The following is a 25,378-nucleotide window of genomic DNA, read 5'->3' on the forward strand; positions in this document are numbered from 1 at the left end:
GCATTATAGCCCAAATCTCCATTTATTCTGACCTGAACACTGATTATGTTACAGTTCCCTGACACAGTAATGGGTCACTGAAAAACATAATTATTCCCTCTTTATGGACAAAAAATGAGCAAGAGCTTGAAGTCTTTTTCATGAATACTTGAAGATGCAGGGGGAGAGAGTAAGATGTTTATTACTTGTTCCTATATTTAGACCCCTCAATAGTGTTATAATTCAGTGTTTGTTTTTTTTTGCATCTTAGCTTTGTAAATTAAGTGTGAGGTGGATCAGCCTTTTTAAATACCTGTGTTGATGGGTGAAAATAATTTAGCTCCAACATCAAGATATGAGACATTAACTCAGCAAGACCAGCTGCCCTATCCCTGCTTTTATTAAGTAAAAATACTACAGCATCAATACTAAGTTATTAAACAAGGCTTTCAAAAGGGGACATTCTATGCATAGAAAGTCTCCACAACAGTTAAGTAAGAAAGAAGGAAATGGTTTTCACTGTTCAATTGGCATTTGTGTTTCAGTTTGACATGGCTGTTCTATCTATTAATAGGTAAAAGAAAAAGAAAATTACTGCTCTGGAACAGTGGACAAATTTAATCAAGTGGCTAAGTAAGTGCTTTCCAGACATACTGAGCCAGCAACTTTCCTTTATTCTGTGTTTCCATAGAGAACAAGCATAGTTCAAGCTTTCCTGTTACTGATTTTCCCATTTCCAGTGAAGAAGGGAGGCTAGAAAAACTGCTGCAGATTCTTCCCTTGAAATCTCCAAATCATTTAATTCTATAGTAGCTGGAGCTTCTCCTTGAAGTCTTATTGCAGAACATTCAACCATCAAATTAATTTATAGCTGACAGGCAAATACCCAGGTTTTACGACTGCATTCATCAGTAGAATGATACAAAGTTACTGCTTGCACAGACTAACTTAGGGGGCCTGCATGTACTAGCAGGCATATATCCTTACATTTTTGCTGGTAAAAGCTCAGCTGCCTCATCTTGATCATTTGAAAATGAATGCATGCTTCTTCTTACCTGATTAGTATACAGTAGTGCCTTGAGAACGCTGCTATCTGCCATGGAGTAATGAAATTGAAAATGGCAATTCTTGCTGGAGCAATGACACATGGAGCTGTTAAGATAAGCACTTTCGTATAATGCATTGTCATTAGCTTCTAACCACACCACACAGCCTGAAAATGAAAAAAAAAGTGCACTTTTTCACAAAATGTATCTTTTGTATCTCAGTCTGCAAAAATAAGGACTGCTTTGCTGCAATTAAACCATGGTCCCCTTCTCCCCCACACTGCAATCTGATTGTCATGCTGATTATGTGACTTGGATGTCACCTAAGCATTTCCTATTAAAAAGATAGATATCTATCTGCATTTGACTCACAGAGTAGTCCCAGCAACCAAGAATGACATCAGTTGACAGTATCTTGAAGTTCTTTGTGTGTTAAAAGCTGTGAGCAGGCCCATATTCAGCTCAGCCTCCTTAAATTCACAACCATTCAATCCCTATCTCAAATTTATTTGGAAACTGCTTTTTCTCTCTTCCTATTATGTTTTCCAGGATTTTTTTTTTTTTTTCCCAGTAATATTTCTTTGGGCTTTTCAAAATAAGGGGAAATTTGTTCTTCTTTCTTACAGATACAGGAGGCAGTTGCATCTCCACCATGCTTACTTAAGGTTTTTATTTCTCATCCAGAATTTCTGCAACAAAATGTTGGGAGTGCATTGTCTTTCCATCTGAAGCAGGCAGGAAAGCAATTTGTGCTCTTCTTGACCTACTGCTCCTTATAAAGACATTCCTACAGAGATCTAAAATAGTACTCCATCCCTTTAACAGTGTCTTTTATCTTTCAGAAGTAAAAAGGCTAAATACTTTTTTAATCAAATATAGCAGGTTCCCCTCTCCCTCTGCAATGAATCACTGAATGTTTTACTGCCTTCAGAAGTATCTATTAAAATAATAAACAAGGACTGATCAAAGGTCTTCAGTTTGAAGTTTCTGTGTTCATGTCTAAATGCAAGTTATCTCAAATGCAGATGCTACATAGGTTATTTCAAGCTGAAGGGAGAAACCATCATTTCACAAGTTTTTTGTTAGTTAGTTAGTTAGTTTATTTGTTTGTTTTTCCATTCTTTTCCTTTTGTTGGCAGTTTGGCAGTTTACTCTGTGCTATACAACTTTTTACATTGAAATACATGCTTGCAATTTCATTGGAATTAGGTTTGTAATTTACTGACACAGCAGTTACACTTGATAGAAATGGAATATTACAGATGTAACCCAGGATTCTATCTGAAAGAGATCAACACAGCATTTATATTTATATAGCTATTGACTTCTGCAGAAGAGAAATATACATTAATGTTAGATCTATGCCTGAATTCAGAATTCTCTGATGCTTTTATAAAACCAAACTAATCTTGTTTACTAATCTCAATGATAATGAGTATTTTTTTCTTCTTTCATTTAAAATTTCAGAATCTTTTAAAAACAAGACAAAGTGGAGTTAAAGTGAATGCTTCTAAGATAAATTGAGGCTATCTTCAGAAATGAAGACTCCAGAAACTTTCATCCAGCAAATACTGACTTCTTTCTCCCCTCTCTATAGCCTGTGTAGGTAGAGCCATGTCAGTTTAACTGGACAGGCAAAATACTGTGCTATACCTTTGTTTCCCTCTTCCAGTGAAATTTTAACTATATTACCTTTAGCCAGCATCTATTGATTAGCTGTCTAAAGATTAGTGGTATTAGGAATATTTTTCTTTCATTATTTACAAATTTTTCAGCTCTTTTCTAAGGTCCGGATTTCCCTCATTTCAATAGACTGCTTAGTATTTTAGTGTTTATGCTCTGAATTTCTTTGTGTATTGGTCTCTCAAATTTTCAAGAATTTATTTTTCTGTAGTGCCAAGCTTCCCCAAGCTTGTGGAAACAGAAGTCCCAGAAAAGTCATTTCATTCCTGCCAGCTTGATAATGGGGCTATCAAGTTGCAGAGATGTGTGCATTTCTGGCAAGAAACTCTGGGATCACTGCCAGGAGAAAGTTCATAGGCTAATGTCTTTCCATAAAACCTTTTTTTTTTTTTCCCTTGTGGCTGCTTAATCAGGTTTTATATAGATTATTTTTTTTTCTTTCAGTTTCGAAGAAAAAATTAATAAACAAAGTCTTAGTGGCTGATCTTTCTGGAAAATTCCAACTGCAGTGGAACACAAGTAGAAACAGACCTTACAATTTGTTGCTGAGGTGGTTCAAAGTCGTCTTAGAGCTGGGATTGAACATTCTGCTTACATCCTGCTACGCTGAAAGCTCGAAAACTATATATATTTATCTGCTTGTCTCCATTTTTCCATTTCACAACTTTTAATCTAGGTTACAAGCTTCTAGACTAAATACTGAGCCCTCAATCGAAATTAAGCCAAAGAATGCCAGCTTTTCTTTTCTACCAAGCTCTCTTCTCTAGCAGGACAAATGTATCTGAACTAGCCCTTTTTAACTTTCCCACTCAACCATTTTGGTGAAAGAAAAGTTTAAATCTGAATTGACCTTGTTTCCACTCTTTGGAGATAAATTTTCATGAACTCAGAAATCAAGGATAAAAAATAAAAATTAAAAAGTAGCACAATAGGATAAATATAATCTAAAAATTAGACTATTTTCATGTTAAACTTGAGGAATTATCTTTGTTACAGTTACTCATGAAATATTGAGTTTAAAAGACATGGAGATATTTTTTTCTTTTTCTTCATCTCATAAACATTGTTTTTATTATGCAGAGAATCAGTTTCAACGGTATCTTATTAAATAAATATTACCCCAGATGTAGGAAAATAAATGAATCCAATATAAGAAAAATGAACTAGGGAAACTGTATAGCATGCAGGGAACACCAAGAAGAAAAACAGAGCAAAAATGTACTTTCAGAACAACATTAAATGGGAATATAAAACCTCTGTAAGAACTTTTGACACTAGAGAAATTAAGAGAAAAAGTTATGGTGAAAGTGCGCACAATACAACACTGGAGAGAAGAAGCAATAAAAGAACAAAGAAAAAAAGTCAGCCAAGGACAAAGTATTTTATTAAATTTAAAAATACCGAGAAAGAAGGATTATGCAAAGCCTATAAGCAATCCTTTCTTTATAAATATAATTGTCTAGACCTCTGCTTCATAATTTAGTTCCTTACCCCTCTTCTATTTATAACAGTGAAAGCTTTGATCAAAATCAGAAGCCAGATCTTAGTCAAGCTCTATTTGCACTGCAATTCTAAGCCCTCAAGCATGACATTTTTTCAGTTTGCATACCAATTCTTTAAGTTTTAGAATTTTAGTTAATGTCTAACCTTTTAATTTATGCCTTGAAATCTGCACGAATAGAAATGTTGAATGTATTGTGACATGAGTTGTTGTTATACTTCAAATTTCTCAATATCTTCCAATGTTAACAAAGACTTAACTGCTGTGTGTTGTTTTGATACTTTTTTGTTCTCAGGTTTTCTATTTTTCTTTATGATATGGAAGAATAGAAAGTATCCCCAAACTTTGTGTTCAGCCTACTCAACTGCCTGTTCATATTCATATAATAATGAAGCCCGTTAAGCCCCTTATTCAATAGGCATTTCAATATGCATTCTGCTTCTGTAGATGTTTCTTGTAAACCAGTCCTGTAAAAGCTACTCATAGAATTTCAGTATCATTTCTGTTAGCTCAATATTGCCATAAAAGGGAAACCCATATCAATTACTATCCCTTGAGGTATCACATTAAGGTATGATTAAGGTATGGCACTGATGCAACATCTCTCAAGGAGGTGTTATAAATAAAGTCTCTCTCTTTTTTTTTTTTTTTTTTTTTTTTTTTGTTACATGTCCCTTTGGAAATTCAAAGGTGCCATGATTTTTATTTTTAAGATAAAATCATCTCTTTTACTACATACACTCTGCAGTACATAGATTCTATCTTAAAAAAAAAAAAATAAAAAATTAAAAAAAAAAAACAAACATTTAAATAGTGCTTATATGCATTTTGCTTGCTGTTTTATTGTAACTTGACTTACAGTTCCTAGAGACTAGAGACTATTGAAATAAATGCCAACAATTACTGCTGAAATATTTCTCAAACTAAAACAATACTTAATCACTCATTCTGTTGCTATCAGTGAGATTGAGCACATTTCTATGGGCTCAGAGTTCAAGCAGTAATCTCCACACTATCAGTTCCTCAAAGCTGCATCACAAATCACACCATTACAAACTAGTAATTTTCCCTTAATCCCTCTGAAGGTAGTCTCAATAGAGACTTTTTATTTCCCATATTTCCCATAAATGTGTAGATAAGCACTATAAAGTGGTTTCAAAATCAGGTGATGCTCATTACTTCTGAAAATTGCAACTACGTTATTTCTGTTTTGTCTTCAAGAGTAACAAACTACTTTGTATAATAAGTGTTTCTCTACAGCTCACCTAATTACATGTTTAGAATGAATGTCCTGATCATGTGCTCAGAGTAATACTACACAGGTAAAACAGACAAGCATCAAAACAAACAAAAACATGCAAGGACTTTGTTGGATTTAATGTCACCAAAAGAAATACAAAGAATTAACTGTAGAGTAAAGCAAATATAAGTTTATATTGGAATTCTTATGTTAAAATCTTCCATATCTTGCCAGTACATGTGTTCACAGCACCCTTACTAAACAGAACAGCAAAGGCTTACTTAAGTACAAATTCATACAATTACTTTTTGTGGTTTTGATCTGTTTCCATACTGGGTCACCACCTTTTTCCAAAAAGCTCTATGTTCTTCATGACAGCTAGCAACTATGCATTAACTTAAGTTTCTCACCTTCAGTATTATTGCTGCAAGATTTCAGAGAAAAACAAGAGGCAACCCTGTGCCCTGTCTTTAGTTGTGTCCAAGAAACAAGCTCAGCTGGCTGATCCGAATTCCACTCGCACATACCAAGCTCAAAGCTGGAAGTCTGCAGTGCTAAAAGATAAAGGAAAGCAGTCATTCAGCTTCTTAAGAAGTTATCATTTAGAATACCATTTCCCATCAGAAATATATGCTTATTAAACTTTTTGGCAGCCTTTCTGACTCTGGTTAACTAAAAAGTGGTCAGTCTATCATCGAGTGTCATTTCATATTTCAGGCTGCAGCCCTGAATGATATCATTAAAAAACAAACAAACAAACAAACACTAAAGACAGATGCTTTATTATTATTATTATTATTTAGAGAAACAGACTACTAATTTCCTTATCTGATCATTGCAACTTTGGTGAATTCACTTCCACAGAGAGAGTTGCCAGAAAATATCAAAAATTACTTGTTGTGAAGAGAAATATCTATGTACTTTTCTACATAATGCTACCATAAAATCATTTCAAACTGAGAGGTTCACCTCAGTAGTATCTCCACAATATTTGCATCAGAACACTTCATTTTAGAACCAAAAAGCTCTGAACACAACTATACCATTTCAAGAACTTTTTAAATTCTTGAAGCTTGAGATGCTAGGTTGTAGTTGTAAAATTTCTGTAATTAATCATGGCTAGAGGAAGAAAGTCATGATTTTAAGCAGAATTACAATATGGTAACAGAAGTTCCACTTTTTAATATTATTGCTGGGGAAAGACAATCTTCTGGTTAAGATGGACTTTTAAATAGCAGTCAGAATATCTCAGAGGGAACAAGAAGATTCTTTACTGAGGAATAAACTTTACGTCAACTTTATGTCAGTATAAATACACATTTCTGTCCACCACATCTTAAAGTTACTATTTTATTCACAATACCGACATCTCAATAAAATGTCCTGTCCTGCTGGTCCTATAAACCTCACATTTCCTCCTTTATTTTGGTGTTGTATAACCATGCAACCATGCTTATGAGAAAAGCCTGTTTGCAACTTATTTCCAATGGAAAATGCAAAATTTTAAAATTGTCTATAAAAGGATGAAAGAAGTCTATTCTTCAAATTTCAACACTTAAAAAGAGTTACAAGTAAACTCAAAGGGAGAGCCAAGCTCATCATTAAACACAAATTAGTGGATTTTTTTTATTCATTCTGCATTTTTTTTATTCCGTTGTAAATAAGACTTTTTTTTTTTTCTTTTGACAGTAATCTCAGTCTCTTGAAATAAACCAATACATTTTCTAGATTTTCATTCTACAGCAACTGATAACAGTTAGTTTAACATTTTGGGTTTTCTGCCACCCATCCCTGCAATAGAATCATAGAATCAGAGTGGCTTGGGTTGGAAGGGACCTTAAAAATTAGTTCCAATCCCCCTGTCATGAGCAGGGATGCCACTAGATTAGGTTGCCCAGGGCCTCCCTCATCCAACCTGGTCTTAACTAGTCATCTGAATGACCCCACACTTAGTTCTGCATGTTTCATACTAAAGTCTACATCTTTGTAGGCTGACATGCTACAAAAATTAAATAGGGATTTTAATTTAGCTGAGATGTTGCCAGTTGAAATACTCATACTGGAATTTGTAAAAATGTATATATTATAAGTAGCACATATAACAATTACTCCAGTTTTCCAGGAGAGATTTAACAACAACAACAAAATAGCAATAAAAGTCACACTAGTTTTGCAGACAAGGTAAACTACTTTTGCATTACAAGCAGCTTCAGGAGGACAACACAAACACCTCATTCTCCTTTTTAGTATTCCAATTTAATGCCCTGGGGCTCTTTGTTCTTATCCCTGTGGCAAGCGCAGAATGACAGTCTTAATAAAAGACAGTCTTTGTATATACAATTTGCCAGTTTTCAAGAGAGACTTCTGTAGGGCAATTACAGATACTCAGATAAGAATATAAAATCTTTGAATGGAAGGCATACTAGAACTATAATTATAGGATATTGTGTTACATTTGTTCTAGAACATAATGTTAATATTTTCTATTGACATCTGAAATAGTAATTGAGTGATAACTGAATAAATTTTGCAGGTGGTGTTGGGAAGACTGAGGATAGAAGACTATTTTTTTTATTTTATTTTTTTTTAATGTATGAAGTTTGCTGTTTAGGAAAACTGGACAAGAAACTGAAATGGTGCATTCTGGGGGGGGAATGAGTAGGGAAAAAAAACGTAATGAAATTACATTTATATTTATCCAGCGGAGTTTGGATCAGAAGACTCCTGAAAGCACAAATACGTAAGCTACTTTACTCATGACTCCAGCAACAACATCATATGAATGAATACAAATGAAAAGGTCATTTCACATAGATATGCTAGCGTACATTAGAAATGTAATTTTTAACTACAGATTTTATGCAATTAAAGTGGTCTTCATTTAAAATTTATCCAGAGATTCTGTAAGGACTACAGAAAAAGTTATTTCAAATTCAAGCTACTATTAATCTGACCTTTTGTTTTAATTATTGGAAAATGTTCAACAGTAAAATTCCTCTTTCAGGGAGAAAATTAAGATCCTTTGACCCTGTTTTTGGTTGTTGGGAACAATTTAGATGTCTCTTAATGAAGTTCATTTCTCCTAATGTGGAGGCACAGAATAAGAATGAATTCTTATTAGAATATGCTTGAGTTCTGTAGTTCAATCTGTATGCCTCACTATATACATGTACTTCAACAGCCATCACCTAACGTAATTTTAGCACTTAGATTTATAAGCTCTGTTTATTTTTATTTTATATTTCACCCTATTTTTGTTTCTATTTTTAACTTTTTCCTCTCTTTACAACAGTATTTCATCTGTGTGGCTGATGTTCTTTTCATTTTTGTTTGGTTTAGAAGCACTCTGTTTGGGAAAAAAGCCAATATATTTGTTAAGAGAGATTTATATCTACCCACAAGACCTGCTTAAACAGTCACGTACTTTACTATATTTTGGAGATGCATTTTTATTTTTTTATTTTTCTATTTTGAACCTTTTATCTGCAGAAATCCTCCAAGGAACAGAGTGAAGTTGTGGAGAATCCTACACCTGTCCTCTTTTCATTCAGTTTCAAATTAATTTTGCAACTAAAGTACATTGTACACGTTACTTGAGTTCACAGGCAAGTACGCTCAAGGTTTTAAAATCCCCACCTTTGCTCATTTATGTTGTAATTTACTGCTAGAAAACTTTTACAAAACAGAAAAGTAGAATGGGCCCTGGCATGAAAACATCTATATAGTTGTCCATTTCAAGAAAGTTGAAACATGACAGATAATCAAGCTTAGTTAGCCTAAATTTCACTTCTCCAATACAGACTCTCTTTGAATCATTACACTTATATTTGTGTCTTGTTCTTAACAGCACTTTGCCTGTGATTGCTCAGCACTCTAAAATGTTAATAACCACATGCATCTGTTTCCCCAATGGGACTTCCAGAGAGCTTTAATTTAGAATGCTGTAAAACAAACAAACAAACAAACCAAAACAAAACAAAACAAAACACTTTTATGAGTCCTAGCTGGGTACGTGTTAAATATAGCATTCCATATCTCATCTTCTCATATTATATTTAAAGACCAAATTCTCATCACTTGTGCTGTGACTCAGAGGCAGAAATCAAAGTGGGTAGTAGTTTGAATCAGGACTGTACTCACCTGAGGCTGCAGACTGGGTGCCACAGTAAAATCTTCTTGTGTAATAGAGGGCAACAAGTAATCTATTTTTTTACTAGGATGAGTTGCATTCTTCTCCCATGAAAGTGTGTTGGGTTAGAAAGAGAAATATGAAATATTTTGCTGAAGAATCCCGACATGCACAGATGATTCAGCTGCAGAGCTGACCAGCCTGACATTACAGCTCTTGGATGTAGCAGAGCAGAACAAAATATCCCCACTACAACTGAGGAGCAGGACCTTTTACACATTTAAAAACACACACAAGTTTCTTAGGAATCTCCCTAAAGTCAGCTCCAAGGCTTTTCCTGAGCTGTCTGAAAGCATTAGTTCTTTGGCCTGTTTCTGGCCAAAGATATTTTCTGCCCACTGAGACCTTGGTTTGCTCCTTGTTGCAGGGAGCTCCCAGTGTATATATGTATGTCTATATGTATGGTGTAACATACCAGATGTCTTAAGGTGTTTATTTTCATTCTTTGTAACTCTGTTTAGATGTAATATGACAGCTAATGTTTTGGGGGAATGAAAATAAGCCATGTGATAACGTGGAGTTAAGAAAGCTTTTGAGTAGCATATGGTTCTCTTTGTGTTTGTATTCTAATCAAAGGGAAAGACAAAGCAAAATTATCTGTTTCCAGGAAAAAAAAAAAAAAAGAAAGAAAGAAAAAAAAAGAAAAAGAAAAAGAAAAAGAAAAAGAAAAAGAAAAAGAAAAAAGGAAAAAGAAAAAGGAAAAAAAAAAAAAAGTATGCTTACCAAGTGCTGGAGAACATCCTTCACTGAAAGAAATATCATCAATCGCAACAGTTGCATCTTGCCTCTGGCTTTCCACCATCGCCCAAAAGACGACCTACAGAATTTAACAGCAAATCAACAAGAAATGGTATTTACCAGTGCAATAGATGAAGGGGGCAAAATCAAAACTAAAACTAACCAATCAAACAAAGAAACAACAACAGGAAAAAAAAAAAAAAAAACCTGCCACCTTCCAAGATACTTCAGTCTTGTCTATATGGTTTGTATTAGAAACAAGAACTCTAGTCATAGACTTAATTTTGGAGAATTACTTTAGTGGCTTTTGCACATACCTGTGGCTTGTTAGCACAGATATATCATCTAAATCAAGAATGAAGTTGCAATTAAAATGAAGTATCTAGAAACCACAACAAAATACATTAAAACCTAAGCAGGGATCATAGTATTTAGGAAATTGAAAGAGTGTTATGTTTTATCAAACCATTCTTCCCCTGAGACTGGAAACATGAACCTTTCCTGGTTATTTTCAAAATTTATCAGAGACCTGTACTAAAGCCAGGGCATCAAACATTATTTCAGTCAGAAACCTTTCATTAACAAGGCTTTAGCCAAAACAAACCTTGAGGAGTATTCTGAAAAGCAAAACTCAACAGTTATTCTGCTCTAATAATACAACAGCAATACTTTTCCTAACAAAGCCTTCCATATAGATGAAGCTACAAATAGTCAACATTTCTGTCTTGAGAACAGATTTCTATCTACTTTAGTAAATGTAGTGACTATACCACAAGTCATCAGTTTTTGTGTAGTGAATTAGAAGAGGATTGAGCAACCACAGTCCTTGGAAGAAGCAATGATTTATAGTGCTTAATGTTAGAGGCAAGCATAGATGTATGAAGATAGGCTGTGCTACAGGATAATTCAATAAATTAGTCTCATGCTCTGAATTACCTTCTTTTTCCACTGACAACTAAAAGAAGTCTCTGAAACCTAGCTTTCTAGTTTAGGGATGCAAGTAAAATACAGAAACACACATACCCCAAAAAATTAAACATACAAATAACATTCTCTAAATTATTCCCTAGCCAACTCTTTAGATATTACCACTCTAGGCTTTTCCTGAGTCCTAGGGGCACAATCTACCTAGAGGCTCTTAATAATGAATGTACAGAATTATCTAAATAACAACTTTTAAAACATTAAACTTTGGGGGTAATTTTGTGCATCCTTTGAGGGTAAGGAATTGTTCCAAAATTTATAGGTAAAATGCAGGTTTTATCATCAACAGTACAATTTCACTCTACAAGATTACACAATTCAGCAAAGGAATTGTGTGTGTGTGTTGTTTTAGTGTGTACTTGACCTGTGCCAAAGGTTTTTCAGCCTGCAAAATCAATTTATCCTGGCATTGTACAACCAGAGATATACACATCCTGATGCTCTGAATGCCCAGGGAAGTTTCTCCAAGGATAAAAGAAAATATCTATTTCTATTAAAGGCAATTAACCATAGGAGTGGAGCCAGATGCCCTGAAGTCTGTGAAAGGCTAACTATTGACTGGATTGGGAACAGAGTCAGCACTGCAACTCTGATCCCATCTCACTAGAGAAGTGCCATTTCTTTCTTCCCTCATCATGTCTTAACTTCCCCACTTCCTCAATGACAGAAATGCTAGACACATCCATCTCTTCCTGCGTCTAAAGAAAAAAAATAAATAAATTGCCATGGCTTTACCAGCAGATAACCAGGGGTACAGTCTAGTAATAACCAAACCATTTCCTATCCACACTTGAGCAAGACTGTTCAGTTTTCCTTTTCAAACAAACTCTAGAGCTCTCCAGTCCAGAAGTCTGTGATGAAAATATCTACTAATGACAGCATTTGCTTGTAACAGTAATTAACAAGTGCTACATAAATACACCATTTCTATGGCTGTCAGAACAAATTAGTGCTGCAGCTCCATTAGCAGCAAATACAGCGTGAATGTCTGACACAAGCAGGGCTTCCCAAAACATTCCCATTGCAGCAGAAAATACCAAGATTAAAGACAGGAAATGACCATAAACAGAATAGAATCCCTCAAGTCCAAAACTTTTTCTGTTGTTCAAATCTGTGAAGCAGAAGTTTGTTCTCAATAAAAGGGAGTAAAAGTAGTTTAGGAGAGCAAACCAGAACTTAGTTCTCCATAAACCAGCCAAAACAGATATAGCGAGATTGGGGTGTGCTGGAACATTAAAGCAGTGATAATCTTCATGTTTCAGAATTCCCTATAAGTAGAGATATTTGAAAGCCAAAAACCAAAACACTACCCTGTAAAGACAGTCAATATTTTTTCTGTTTGTTTGTTTTGATGAGAAGGAGGAAGAGGCAAAAGGTATTAAACAGTCCATATCAAAAGCTGGGAAAGTAAATAAGAAGCTGAGGCTGGTTTTAATTAAAATCTCACCTCTATTGTGCTTGCAAAATTGATGAAAAATATTAAAGCACTGTATTGCAAAAAATATTTTGCACAGAAAGATGCTTGTTTTCTATTCATTTTTTTTTCCATAGAAAATGTAATCATTACTAAGAAATTTTCTAAGTAAGAAATCTGAAAGTATAATCAAAATATTCAATGAACATGACAATTTACTGAGAGAGATTAAATGTCAGGCCATGACAAGGTTAAAGACTTTGATTATTTTGCTAGTTTGGAACAGAAAATAAATTATATTTCTAATATTTCCACTGCAATGGGAATTTTCCATGCTGGTGTGATAAACCTGCACAATTATTAATTATATTACAAGAGCTTTTTCCAAGTTAATTTGTGCATAACTGGAAACTTTTTCTTCAAAAATGCTACAGACAGCCCTGTAAGGCTATGATGAAAAAAATACATAAATGAAAAAAAAAAAAAAAAAAAAAACAAGTTCAGAAATGCAAATAAATTGCATCCACTTGCATGACCAGCATCTTGCTAGCTGTCATTGGAGGGAAAACTTGCAACGAAAGAAGAAAGTTTGCTCAGCTTTGTTCTCTGTATTTGGTGAGGTGCCCAGCTACATTTCTTCAGACAACCGTAATGATTATTGTGGAAAGTTTGAAAACTGCCTCTTTAAAGCTGGCTGTGCCCATCCACTCACTTTTCAGAGGCCAAATGATAATAAGGTTGGCAAGCCATAATCTAATTAGGATTTGATCCAGCAGTTTAGAGGCAGAAAGACTGCATATTATATTGACAGACCCAGTCCCAGTCATTTCCCAGACCCAGTCATTTTTCTAAACAGTATGAAGAATGAAAAAGTAAATATAGAAATAAACCCTTCCAATACAATCTCACATTGCTAAACATCCACTTATATCAGATAAAGGTAAGTTATCCACAGGTAACAATACTGATACTTAAGTGGGTTGCACATATTTTGTAGCATACATAACTTAGTCAGGGCTGAGCAGGCAAGTAATATTTTGAAAAGCCAGACTTGTGTGATGTTTTAACATAATGTTACCTCTGCACATCAAGTAATTATGTTATTCTTATGGTTTACTGAAATAAGGCTTTGCCTTCATGCCTTCGGGTTTGTATGCTAAACAATTCTTCACAGTAACTACTGTAGAAGGAGATGTCTCTGATTTTTTTGTTTGCTCCCAACTTTTCCTCCAGTATTTTGCATCATAATGATCATACATTGTCCATATTATAGCCCTGTTATATTTATTGTTCTAATGTTTTGTGTAAATGTACATGTAAAAACATTGTAATAATCTAAGAGCCTTGGATTATTTTTTCAGCAGCTTTGAGCAAAATATGTGTTCTGTCATAAAGGACCAAAGCTACAATGAATGGTTAAGTATCTCTATAAAGCAGTATCTTCCAGTATAGAATAGTATTTCATAGACAACACATTTATAAACTAAATCTCATATATAACAATACAGTTAGACTGAGCCTAAGTGCATAGTGTATTGAAAATTAAGATCCCAAGTATATCGCTTCTATGGGCAAAATTTATAATACAATGAGACATTGTTTAAATTGCGTTTGGCATTTAGCTTTAACACCACCAAGACATCAGAACAAGCGGTATTTGGTAGTGCCAATTCTAACCTTCCAAATGTGCTCTCTGCTTTATCTTATGCTTTCCATTTACAAAATATTTAGATTCATCTAATTAGAAAACACACTTATAAACCATTTACCAGGTTCAATTTACAGTCAACTCAAGTTACCCACCTCAAACTTTTCAGTGTTATTGATTGTGATGGTATTTGCTTTCCACTGATTTTGCAGTTCTCCTGAATCTTTCCAGATGTTTTTACCTGCATCCTCAGAGTGCTTTTGAAGTCCCACCATCAATGTTCCACCCTGACTGATCCAATAATGAAATGTAATCTAGGACAAAAAAAAATCTGATTATTCCAGGGAAGTACTGTGACAAACAATGAAATACAAAGACTATGTATCAAAATACCTGGCAAACATGTTCTTGGTCAGTTGGAAGGAAAACAATGGTCCTTAAAGCTGCAGAAGATCGCATTTCAGAGGACAATGAAAGGAAATAAGCTGGTAAAAAGAATAAAATGGAAACCTTATAAGTACATGAAAAATATTTACATATATATATTTAATGTATATATATGTACGTAATGTATATATATGTATGTATATATATGTGTGTATATATATGTATATATAGTTGTATAAACTGTATATAAAAGGCACCATATAAAAGAAAAAGACATAATCAGTATGAATTTGTAACTAAAAAGCTAACTAGATTTTTTTACCCAGAAAAGATTCATAACACATTTGTAGCTGTTGTGTGCCAAGCTTTTGTTCATATTAAATTTTGATATAACACTTCTCTATTTTCTGGCTGAAATTTCAGTTAGGCTTCCAAAATATTTTATATGCTGCCAGCTTGAATTCTGAGTAAGTGCAAAATTTTAGGACAAGCCTAAGACTAATTCAGTAAACTGATCAAAGAGCTTAAAGTTTTGAACAGATTGCTTATTTCATACTTAAACAACAAATCATTGTGACCTACAAAAGACATTTATTACAGCAGTTCATGCTTTTAAAGGGGTGGTGAGAGATAGAGAGGAAGCTATGGCACTCCTCTTTTCCAGAGGACATAGGTATGTTTTTTGGCCACTCAGGAAATTTCCTCACAGTGGTTGTGCTTTCTCCATCCGTGGCCCTTATATGAAGGAATGGTTGTTCTCAGAGTCTCCACAGTACCATTACATTACAAAACAAGTCCAAATAAAGTATCTGTTTTGATTGAATGACTAATGGTCAACAAGATCAAGTGAAATGTGGTTGTCACTACACCTGTTTCTGGCATGATTGTTTTAGATCTTCTAACAGATGGAGGGGAACTCCCCATTTTAGGATACCAGATATTGTTAGTGAAAATTTTGCTCTTCCTTAACTGGATGATTTCAGAGATGTTGGATGTTATAATTGAAGAAAGGGAGGAAAGAAAACTGTTATAGTAGAAGGAAGGGAGGAAAGAAAACACTTAACCTCACTTAACTTCTTTTTTTTTTCCCTCCTTTCCCTTCTCTCATCCGTCCCAAACTCCCAAATATCAGGTAAATTGTTGCCTTTTAATATTAATATGTAAAGGAAAAGAAAACATGAAGAAAGGAGAAGAAAAAAAAACAGAACTGGGATTGAAATTTAAAAAAAAAAAAAAAAAAAAAAAGTCCTAAAGACATCTACAGAAACAAAGAGACCATGCTGGAATTTTTAAGTAATTCAGTTATAAAACCACACACCTTGACTTCTCATACTTGAGTGCAAGCAGAAAGTCATTGACAAAGGACCATAACACCACCTCAGTACTAGAGGCAGCTGAACCCCCATACTCTCACCCCACACCCCAGGAAACATCTTGCAACTTGCTAACAGTGCAGTGGCTGCACTCCCCGAGATTTTAGACCTTTCATGACTACTCAGTCAACACTTTTGGAGCCTGCCAGCCTGCCAGCCACAAGGATATTCTTCCTACTCACAACAGATGGTGGATTGGTGGACTAGGACCTTCTCCCTGACACCAATCTCTTTCATCAATTTTTCACTTCCATGATATTTTGAATTTTTTTATTTTGGTTCCTGAGGATAAATGCATTTAAACCTCTTAAACAAAATCAGATTTTACCTACCACAGGAAGTCTAAGTCTTACACAGATGGGCTAGAAATAGTAACTTTAAGAAATTCTTTGAACAGTAATTTTACATTAAAACTCTGCACAGATAACAAGCTTCAATTATTAAAAAAAAAATAATTAGTGTTTTTGCTGCTTTTGATTTTGAAAGTTGTTGTCACTAATCTGTTCAACTACATTATCAGTGCAAATAAGAACCATGAGGAGAAACAAAGCTAAAGAGAACCAACTGGGTTCTAGTAAATGATTACATAAGCTTTCAAAGGATTACAACTACCAAGTGATCTTTGCTCTTCTGCTAATGAGTTTGCAATTACTCATCATGATGGCAGGAACTCTTCCCTTTAATACTCTGTCATGGGGCTTAATTGTCACCATGCAGTATCTTTTCTGGTCTTTAAGCAAGAACACACAGCAAGATTACATAGTCTGTTAAGTCTCCAGCAGTGGGAAAACTTGAATAGTTGTCATAAAGAGATTAGAATCAGCACTCACAGGAAATGAAAGTATAGTTTAGCCATTCACCTTGTAGAAAACTGAAATAACTTAATACATTTCATTCTCCAGAGTCATTCAGTCTACAGGTCTGTGTGCACAGCCTCTCATAAAGCTGAGTAGGCCCAAGTATTGAAGATTTCTGTCATCTGATCAAAATAAGAGATAGATATGGTTACAGGCCAATTTAGACCTGACAGCTACAATGGTGACTGAGCATCCTGAAAAGGTAACTGGCAACATATAAATGACTGAACAGTTCTGGCCTCTTTACAGAGATTTGAAGCTGATGGTTCTCAATCTTTTGCTGGCTTTGGGTATCTGAATAAGTTAAGTTTCCCACTCCCCACCAATTCTTCACAAGATAAGTTTAAACTTCTATTGGATATAGGCAAGAATATCTTCCAGGTCTTTGCTACCTCTTGGTGCAATATACTACCAAGCAAGAAGAGACCCAAGAAACTTCAGCTAGGGCAATATTATTGCCTGGTTAATTATTTTTGATATATGCAGAAGTTTAATAGATTTTTTTTCCTATTCCCAGAACCAGTCAGTCACTTTCCCTCAAAATATTAGAAAAAATAATGCCGATCACAGATGCATACATACATGCACTCTGGGAATTCAAAAAAAAATAAAAAATAATAAAAAAAAATAATCCAAGAATAGATGTAAATACATCTCAAGGTAGGGGACCCAATGCTAGTTTCTAAAGTTTGCAGCTATCAAGATTTACATTATCACCTGATATCTCCATAACATCTAAAGGTCACTGAGGCAGATAAATGTAACTCTTGATGACTGATTACTTATGATATACTTTTTCCTGGAATTCTAGGCTATTGTGATTATAAACACCTAAAAACTTGGGCAAGAACTTTCTATCTTATCTCAGAAAAAATGTGTCAGAACTCAACTCAGCTATCAAGAAAGTAGTAATTTTAAAGAAATAATATAGAGCAGTAAATAATTTGTAAAAGCCCATGGTTCCTTCAAAGAACATGAGAGTTCTTACCGGTGTCATTCCCACTGTGGTCAGAGTATGGTGGTCCCACACTAGATTGACCATTTCTTCTAATCCATCCAAGCTGTAAATTCTCTTCTTGAAGAGCTTTGCAGAGATCATTTTCAAAATCACAGTTTTCACTGGGGGAACCTAAACTCAAGCAAATTCAAACCTCAAAATGAGAAACAGAAAGATACATTCTTACCATCACTTGCTACTCATACTCAACTCTCTGAGGTGGGTATGAGACTCAATACATAATTTATTCCTAGGAGAGAAAGGCAGGTTTGTTTGTCCTTTGATTTCAAATAGTCTTTCTTCCATTGCATCGAACATGAAGGAAAATTGCACTGTGCCCAACTGCTTGGACTGCCCTGCCCTGTTCCTGGAAGCACTTCTTGTAATTGTGGAAAGATTTAAAAATAAAAAATAAAAAATAAAAAAATGTCTAATTAGATGCATCTCTAAAGAGCAAGCTTTTTTGCCCTAAACAAAAGGGCAAAAAACTTAGTTCATCTGCTTTTGCTTGAACACAACAGAGAAAGCTAAGGTAATGATCTGCTGTCTAAGCAGGATTCTGGTTAGACACAGGAGCTACAGCGCCTTCACGCTCCCTTAAAAATTAGTGCTCACTCCAGACCCTTATAAATGCTTTTGGTGTATTCTGTAATATTAACACACTTCACTAATCAATTTAAATAAAGTTGCAACTGCAGCATTTATAGTCACACTACTATGTCCAATTTCATAGCTTTCATATTCACATCAGCTTACAGCAACAGTTAATTATAAGGTGAGAGAGAGGAAAATAGATATAATTCACATAAGCATTGCAGAGTCAAGTTAATGTGCAGACTGGCTGATTCATCAACCAACATTTTATTGCTGCTTTTATTCTTTAGCTCTTTAAGTGGCTGAAGCATGTTAGTGGTTCATCAAAAGCACACACACTGCTGAGGCATATCTGCTTCACATTACAAGAAATGCACAAAGTCATATTTAATATTCTCTTACAATTTTTCTCATAACTGAAATAAAAACATTAAAAAAAATCAAGATGTACAAAATAGTTAGAACACTATCTTTTTCAATAAAAACTCCTTGATCATTCATGATTAATTTTCAAGATATCAAGAGAATATTCACTTTTACAGAAAATTTATCTTGAAAGCAAAACAATGTAAATTAGCTTGGAGATAAATTAACAAAGATAAAGTCACTGCCTAGAAAGAAAGAGGCCAGAAGGAAGAAACACATGGGATGTTTTACCTATTTTTTTTTTCAGAATTCCCTGTTAATAAAACAATTGTAAAAAATAATCTCTAAGGAAAAAAAAAAAAAAAAGTCTCACAGAAACAAGCTGTTGGTTAAGGTTCTATTTCAGTTGTAACTGTATAGAAAATGTCACTTGGGAAGGCAAAATATTTTTAAGAGAAGTTTTTTATATATACTAATAGACATATATAAAATACTCAAATATTTATAGTGAATATTTTGCAATAGTAGTTGAGTTTTCAATAAACAAATAAATAAATGAGACCATAAGACTTATTCCACTCCTTTTCCAATGCTGTGCCAAAGCAAATAAACCACATCCGAAAGCCAAAATGACAACAAAAATGCATCATCTGAAATTCCATCTTTGATCCATTTTCAGTGCAGAAACATCTTTAAAACTGAGCAAAGCACAAAGAAAACAGCAGGGACCTGTCATGAACATAAGACTGCAGAGCTGAAGTTCAAGTAGAAAAATAACTTTGCAAAAATCCAAAATCAGAAGAGAGTGTAGCAGCAGGGTGAGAGTTCAAATTGACACCCTGATCTCTCTCTTCACATTTGACAGCTGACTTCTGTCCTGGAACAATCCAGACCATTATCCAAGCAGCCCCATAATCCACAGCCAGTCACTCAGAGCCTAGTTCCACACCTCTTCCTCATCCTTAATTTAAATACAACATTATTTGGTATTTCGATCTTTCACACAGACCATAAGCTACTGTTTTTGTGAACTGAACTATGGAACAATCTATTCTACTATAATTTTAATATTTGTCTGTAGCAGTATTCAGGTAAAAAATGAGTAAAATCTTCAATAGAAGGTAATAAAAGAATACATATCTTCCTACATATTCTACAAGCATAATACTGAGTGTTGCCTAGTGGAAATGCTTTTTCCAAGAGAAACCAAGACTAAAAGGAAGGCTTCAAGCTATGTAGGGCAAATATAAGATAACCATCTCTTGTGGAATTGATATACTAACTTGAGATATGTTAGTCACAAAACAGGCATAATTTAAAGTGAGATTTAAAGTGTTTCAGTGCAGCACAATAAAGTTGTGGAGTTTATTAATACACAAAATGGTGTTAACTATTGTCTTATTTGCAAAGGAACTAAAACCAAGTATCCTAGAGATGATTCTAGACTCCTGTTCCTAACATATATCTGGATTATATTTGGATAAAAGTCATGTCAAAGAAAAATCCCAGGTATCTGGGTACACAATCATAACTTGAAGAATCTGGATTTAAGTTGCTGTTCTTCCAGATATTGGCTGAATGCACTAATTATTAACATGTTCTAATTAATATGTGTGCACAGATAAACACGGATACATCTAAAAATCATCTACTTTAAATTTAAAGCTAAACCCCCATAATCCAACAAATAAAATAGCTTTCTTTGTTACATGGTGAATGAGAGAACTTACATAAGCTTTTAATTAAAATTAGAAGTCTCAACAAATCCAAGATCTTTGAACCCCAGAACAAGAGTCCTCAGAGAGCAGGACTATCTAATGCATCATATGAAATTATTTGCAGAACAATTTTGTGTTACAGTCAGTGTTCTGAAATAGTAGATTTCTGATGCAAATTTACCCAGACAATATCAGTTCAAATGCATTTTCATTGCTTAGATTCCCTTCAGGAAAACAGCAGCAATCATATTCATAGCCTCTTAATGTTACAAGATTAAGCTAGGACTATCAGTTCATAAATTCGAGAAAATTTCTCCCCTTCTTTCTAGGAAGAAAAAAAAAAAAAACATTTTTCTTTATATCTTTATATTATTTACTCTATTTACAAGTATTCTGTTTTATTTTCTTATGCCTTGATACAGATACATTTTATGAAACCTGAATTTCAGCAAACAATTTTATCATGATTTAAGAAAACAGTAATTCTTGTTAAATTTCCTCTGAATTGTAAATGGATGATGAGACACTCACTTTGACACATAATATCAGTACAAAGCTTTATGAAAGAGGTGCAGTATAGAGGCTGAAATTGAAGCAGGAAGAAATAAATTGAAAGAAGAAGAAACAGAGACTTAGAAAATGAGAAGAAAAAGGAGAGACAGGGAGCATAATTCCCAAATACTTTTTTTAACATGAAAAATCCCACCCCCAGTTCCTACCGCTGCCATGTTCAGTTATCAAACGGTATGACACTTATACTAAAGCTCACTGAGACTTACCTTGTCTCTCATCACTGCTGTCTCCACAGCAGTTGGTGAAAACACACAACTCCCCAGATGGAGTAGAGGAGCCATCACCACATTGGCATTCACTTCCTGCAGGTGACTGAATATCTGCCAGAGCAACACAGTATAACACACAAAAAATTATGAATTTGTTCATGAGCTATGCTACTATCCAAGCTTTCACTCAGAAAAATATTTGCTGCTATCTGTCTATTATTTGTCATAAAGTATCTTTGAAAAACAAGTGTTTCCACACATCTCTGAAAGACTTTTTCAGAACGTCACTTTCCAAATCCAAAGTTAAATGAAACATGGCTTCTATGAAGCAGCGACTTTCAACCTGGTGTGTCTTTGGATAATATTTAACTGAATTATAACATTGTTTTCATAACATTTTTTTATGACTATAAAGTTCTGATGTATGCTATGCAAGTCAAGTGTGTATCATTAACTTACTGACTGAATTTATTGCATATGGTTTTCAAACATGTGAGATAAGAAAATAACAAGAGAACACAGTAGAAATTCTAACTAACCAATATTTATAAAGAATTCTCTTTTGTCGTAGGGATTTGGCAAATGCTTACAAATCCTATGAAGAGCTTATGCACCAAATGTAGAAACATAGCTAAGAGATTTGATATTGATTTTGCATTGCATGAACAAGAGACTGATATAGTGAAAGAAAGAGAATTTTCAAAGCCTGTAAATAAATTATGTTAATAGTTGAAAGTGGTATCTAGTACTTACTTGGACTACAACTGTAGATAAAAACTGAATTCAGGGTATCCAACTGATAATAATAAGACTCAGGTGTCCAGCCACAATTTGCATAAATGAACTGTGTATTGATGATTATTTTGCAAGTGATTAGATTCTGTATTTTCTGGAAAAATCATATTTGTGTTATTGCTAGTGATAACTAAACTTCAGAAAAATAATATATACCTTGGATATTGTATGTGAATTCTTATGAACAGTGAGAAATATAACCAAGAACAATCCGAAACTGTCACAAATACCACCCATTATATTACGGGATATCCATACAAACCTCAGAAAAATTCTCTTTCCAATCCTCTGTCCAGGGTTAGTTAGTAAGTAACAGATATAATCTTTCCCCACCCCATAATTTAAGTAATGACTAGTTCTACAATAGTACAATTATAAGAAAAAAAGTTTATAGTTAGATATTACACAAGAGTTCCCTTTTAATTTGTCAAGAAGTGGATTTGCGTTGTGTAAACAGATTTGCAGTATGATAAACTCATCAGGGCTTGCACAGAAGAGAAGTGCATTACAAAAGCATCCCCACACAGAAGGACTCCATCAGTACAAGAAACAAATGTAAATGTTCTGGCTGAAAATATCACTTGAAGTTTAAAAGAAAACTCCAAACTTTACACTCAGCAGACACTGTACTGAAAAAGGCAGAATTCAGAGAAGAAATCATTTGCTTTCTTTTGGAGGAAGACAACCCCACATGTTACATTTTTGTAAGGACAACTATCCAAGTGGTGGAGAACTGCATAGGTTATCTTCAGCACTGTGTAACTGAAAATAAATAAATAATTAGCTCTCTCCCAAATTCAAACTATGCATATATAAGGATTATTGCTCAACTTTGCCACATCTGTCCCTGAATCAACTAAGTGATTTTAAAAGCCTTGCACACAAGTAGAATAAATTAGTTTAACAGGCTTTAAAATCATGAGTGCCAAAAGTGGTTTTGGGATATCTCCAGGTATTTCAATTCATAGTGACCTTAAATCATGGGAATGAATTCATGTGTACTGCTTCATACATACCATAAGTCATTCACTCTTCCAGTGTTGGTACAATACCACACTGTAAGCTGTAGTTAAAATAAACTGATAAATAATTCAAGATAGAGGTGTGGAAGAGAATTCTACTCTTCACAATCATCAAAATTTCTTTAGTGCTTAGATACCAGAGAGTGGAGTGCTGGAACCAAGCTCCCTTTGAGATTATACCAGCTGTTCCTATGTGCAGGAGTCATGCAGAAAACTTATTACTCAGGAAAACAGAAACTGCACCTCTCTGCTCAAAAGTGGAACAAACTTTCACACAAGACCTTCCTGGCAGGAGGCTTTCTGGTGGTTTTAGGTTGTTTTTGTTGTTGGTGTGTGTTTGTTTGTTTCTGGGCCTTTCTTCATGTCAAAGAAAACCTTCATCCATATCAGCTCAACCCCTTGTGAAGAAAGTGATTTTCAACAACTTGTGACTGACATTGTTGATGACTGCTCTGGATTTCCCTCTCCCATCATTTATTTCTCTTTGTTGTCAGTATAAAACACAAACTGAAATTGAGTAAACAAGCAGAGCCAAAAACAGAATTAATACTCTAAAGTGCATTTTGAATAACAGCCAATTAAAAGCATGATCTTCCAGTCATATGTTCAGCTTTTACAATTTACACACTTAACTATATGCACCATTTTCTTCCTAAAGCCAAACACCTTTAGCAACTATTTATTCTAGAAAAATAAGGCAATAGGAAAAGTTCATTTCTAGATTTGCTTGCTTAGCTGTTTTTAACTTGATCTAACAATAAGGAGAATTGCAAGTGCATGGCCTCAGGGACCACCTGCAGTGTTCAACATGCCACAGCTTGGTAACCTTTCTGCTATTAGTCATAGCTTGAAAACTGTGGCTCAGTTGAACAGTGATGTTAATCACTATTTAAAGAAAAGAATGGCGTTCAGGTCTTGGCATCCTAACAGGCTTATGCTATTTTATAATAAGGATGGTCAGACGATTTGCCCTTTTATCTAATTTCTGTTGCCAAATTGTGGGATGGGCTGCACTACTGTTCAACAAATGACTAATTACTTAATAAAAATTGCAGATAAATTGAAACAAAAGTTGTTTATATTAATCATTTTTTCTTAATTAATCTTTTGGATTTATACATTCAAGATTTTGTTGTGTGGAGCTTTTTTCCTTTGTTTGTTTGTTTGTTTTGGATATGCGCAGGAGATGTGGGGGACAAAGGAATCCAGTTCAGTGAAAGTAAATAGGAAGACTGGTTACATTAAGTACAATCTCTTTTGAGCAAGACTGTAGAAGACCATAGCATATACATTAGCAGACATCCTTCTACAACAAACTGTAGCTGTTCAAATCACATGATGCTCTAACATGCAGAATTAGTTGCCTACGTTTATATCTCATTTACTAATCTGACTTTCAGTAACAGAATCAGGTGAAAAATATGCAGAAGAAAAATCAATCAGATTAATCATTTTCTTCCAGTGTTGTACTCTGCAAAAAAAAGAAAATAATCAAAGGGCTTACAATCTAAATAGTTTGAAAAGTACTTCTTTGACAACTGGGGAAAGAGACAAGTCCCAGGAATAAAGAGCAAGGAATTAGTTAACAAAAGGTCAAGAAAAAAAGAAAAAAAAAGAAAAAAATAAGAAAAAAAAAGAAAAAAAAAAGAAAAAAAAAAAAAAGAAAAAGAAAGAACTGTATCTAGAAAGCTATACAAATAGTGTAGTACACCAATTCTCATTTTTATTTCCTCAAGCACACAAATTCTACTATCCACTAAATAACTAATGTCAGTGGAGCTGAGACTCCTAAGTTCGCCACTCTCCAGGAATCACAATTAAAAATAATAATCATCATCATAACAATACTATAAGTAGCAGATATTTTTATTTCTGGACAACTAAGAACGGTATGTACTACTACATTAACTGAAGGATATCAATATTTTGTAAAGCTGAACTTTTGAAATGATTCAGATTTCCTTACCACAATAATTATCTAATGCAATCAGAAGCTTGCTTCATGTAAACAGTATCTTCTGTTAACTTTGATTTAATATACAGTTTAACCACTTCAAGTGTTTAC

At 34.2% G+C, this 25,378-nt stretch overlaps 1 protein-coding gene across 4 annotated transcripts in view; it reads right to left on the bottom strand.

Annotated features, from left to right (window-relative positions):
- MALRD1 (MAM and LDL receptor class A domain containing 1) overlaps window positions 1–21,820 on the bottom strand; it is a 263,177-nt gene extending 241,357 nt beyond the window's left edge. For 3 of the 4 annotated variants that reach the window (XM_068673783.1, XM_068673782.1, XM_068673785.1), the window contains exons 1-7: window positions 21,494–21,819; window positions 18,028–18,168; window positions 14,816–14,907; window positions 14,578–14,736; window positions 10,362–10,455; window positions 5,860–6,003; window positions 1,035–1,192 (exon numbers count right to left, since the gene is read on the bottom strand). In XM_068673783.1, coding sequence (XP_068529884.1) covers window positions 1,035–1,192; window positions 5,860–6,003; window positions 10,362–10,455; window positions 14,578–14,736; window positions 14,816–14,907; window positions 18,028–18,168; window positions 21,494–21,656 — 951 coding nt within the window. In that variant the 5' untranslated portion in view covers window positions 21,657–21,819. Of the gene's footprint in view, window positions 1–1,034; window positions 1,193–5,859; window positions 6,004–10,361; window positions 10,456–14,577; window positions 14,737–14,815; window positions 14,908–18,027; window positions 18,169–21,493 lie in introns of all 4 variants that reach the window. The other variant, XM_068673784.1, reaches the window with a different exon arrangement.
- Between the last annotated feature and the right edge of the window lie 3,558 nt (window positions 21,821–25,378).

The sequence above is a fragment of the Anas acuta genome, chromosome 2 (assembly GCF_963932015.1).
Source record: "Anas acuta chromosome 2, bAnaAcu1.1, whole genome shotgun sequence".
Taxonomy (NCBI): domain Eukaryota; kingdom Metazoa; phylum Chordata; class Aves; order Anseriformes; family Anatidae; genus Anas; species Anas acuta.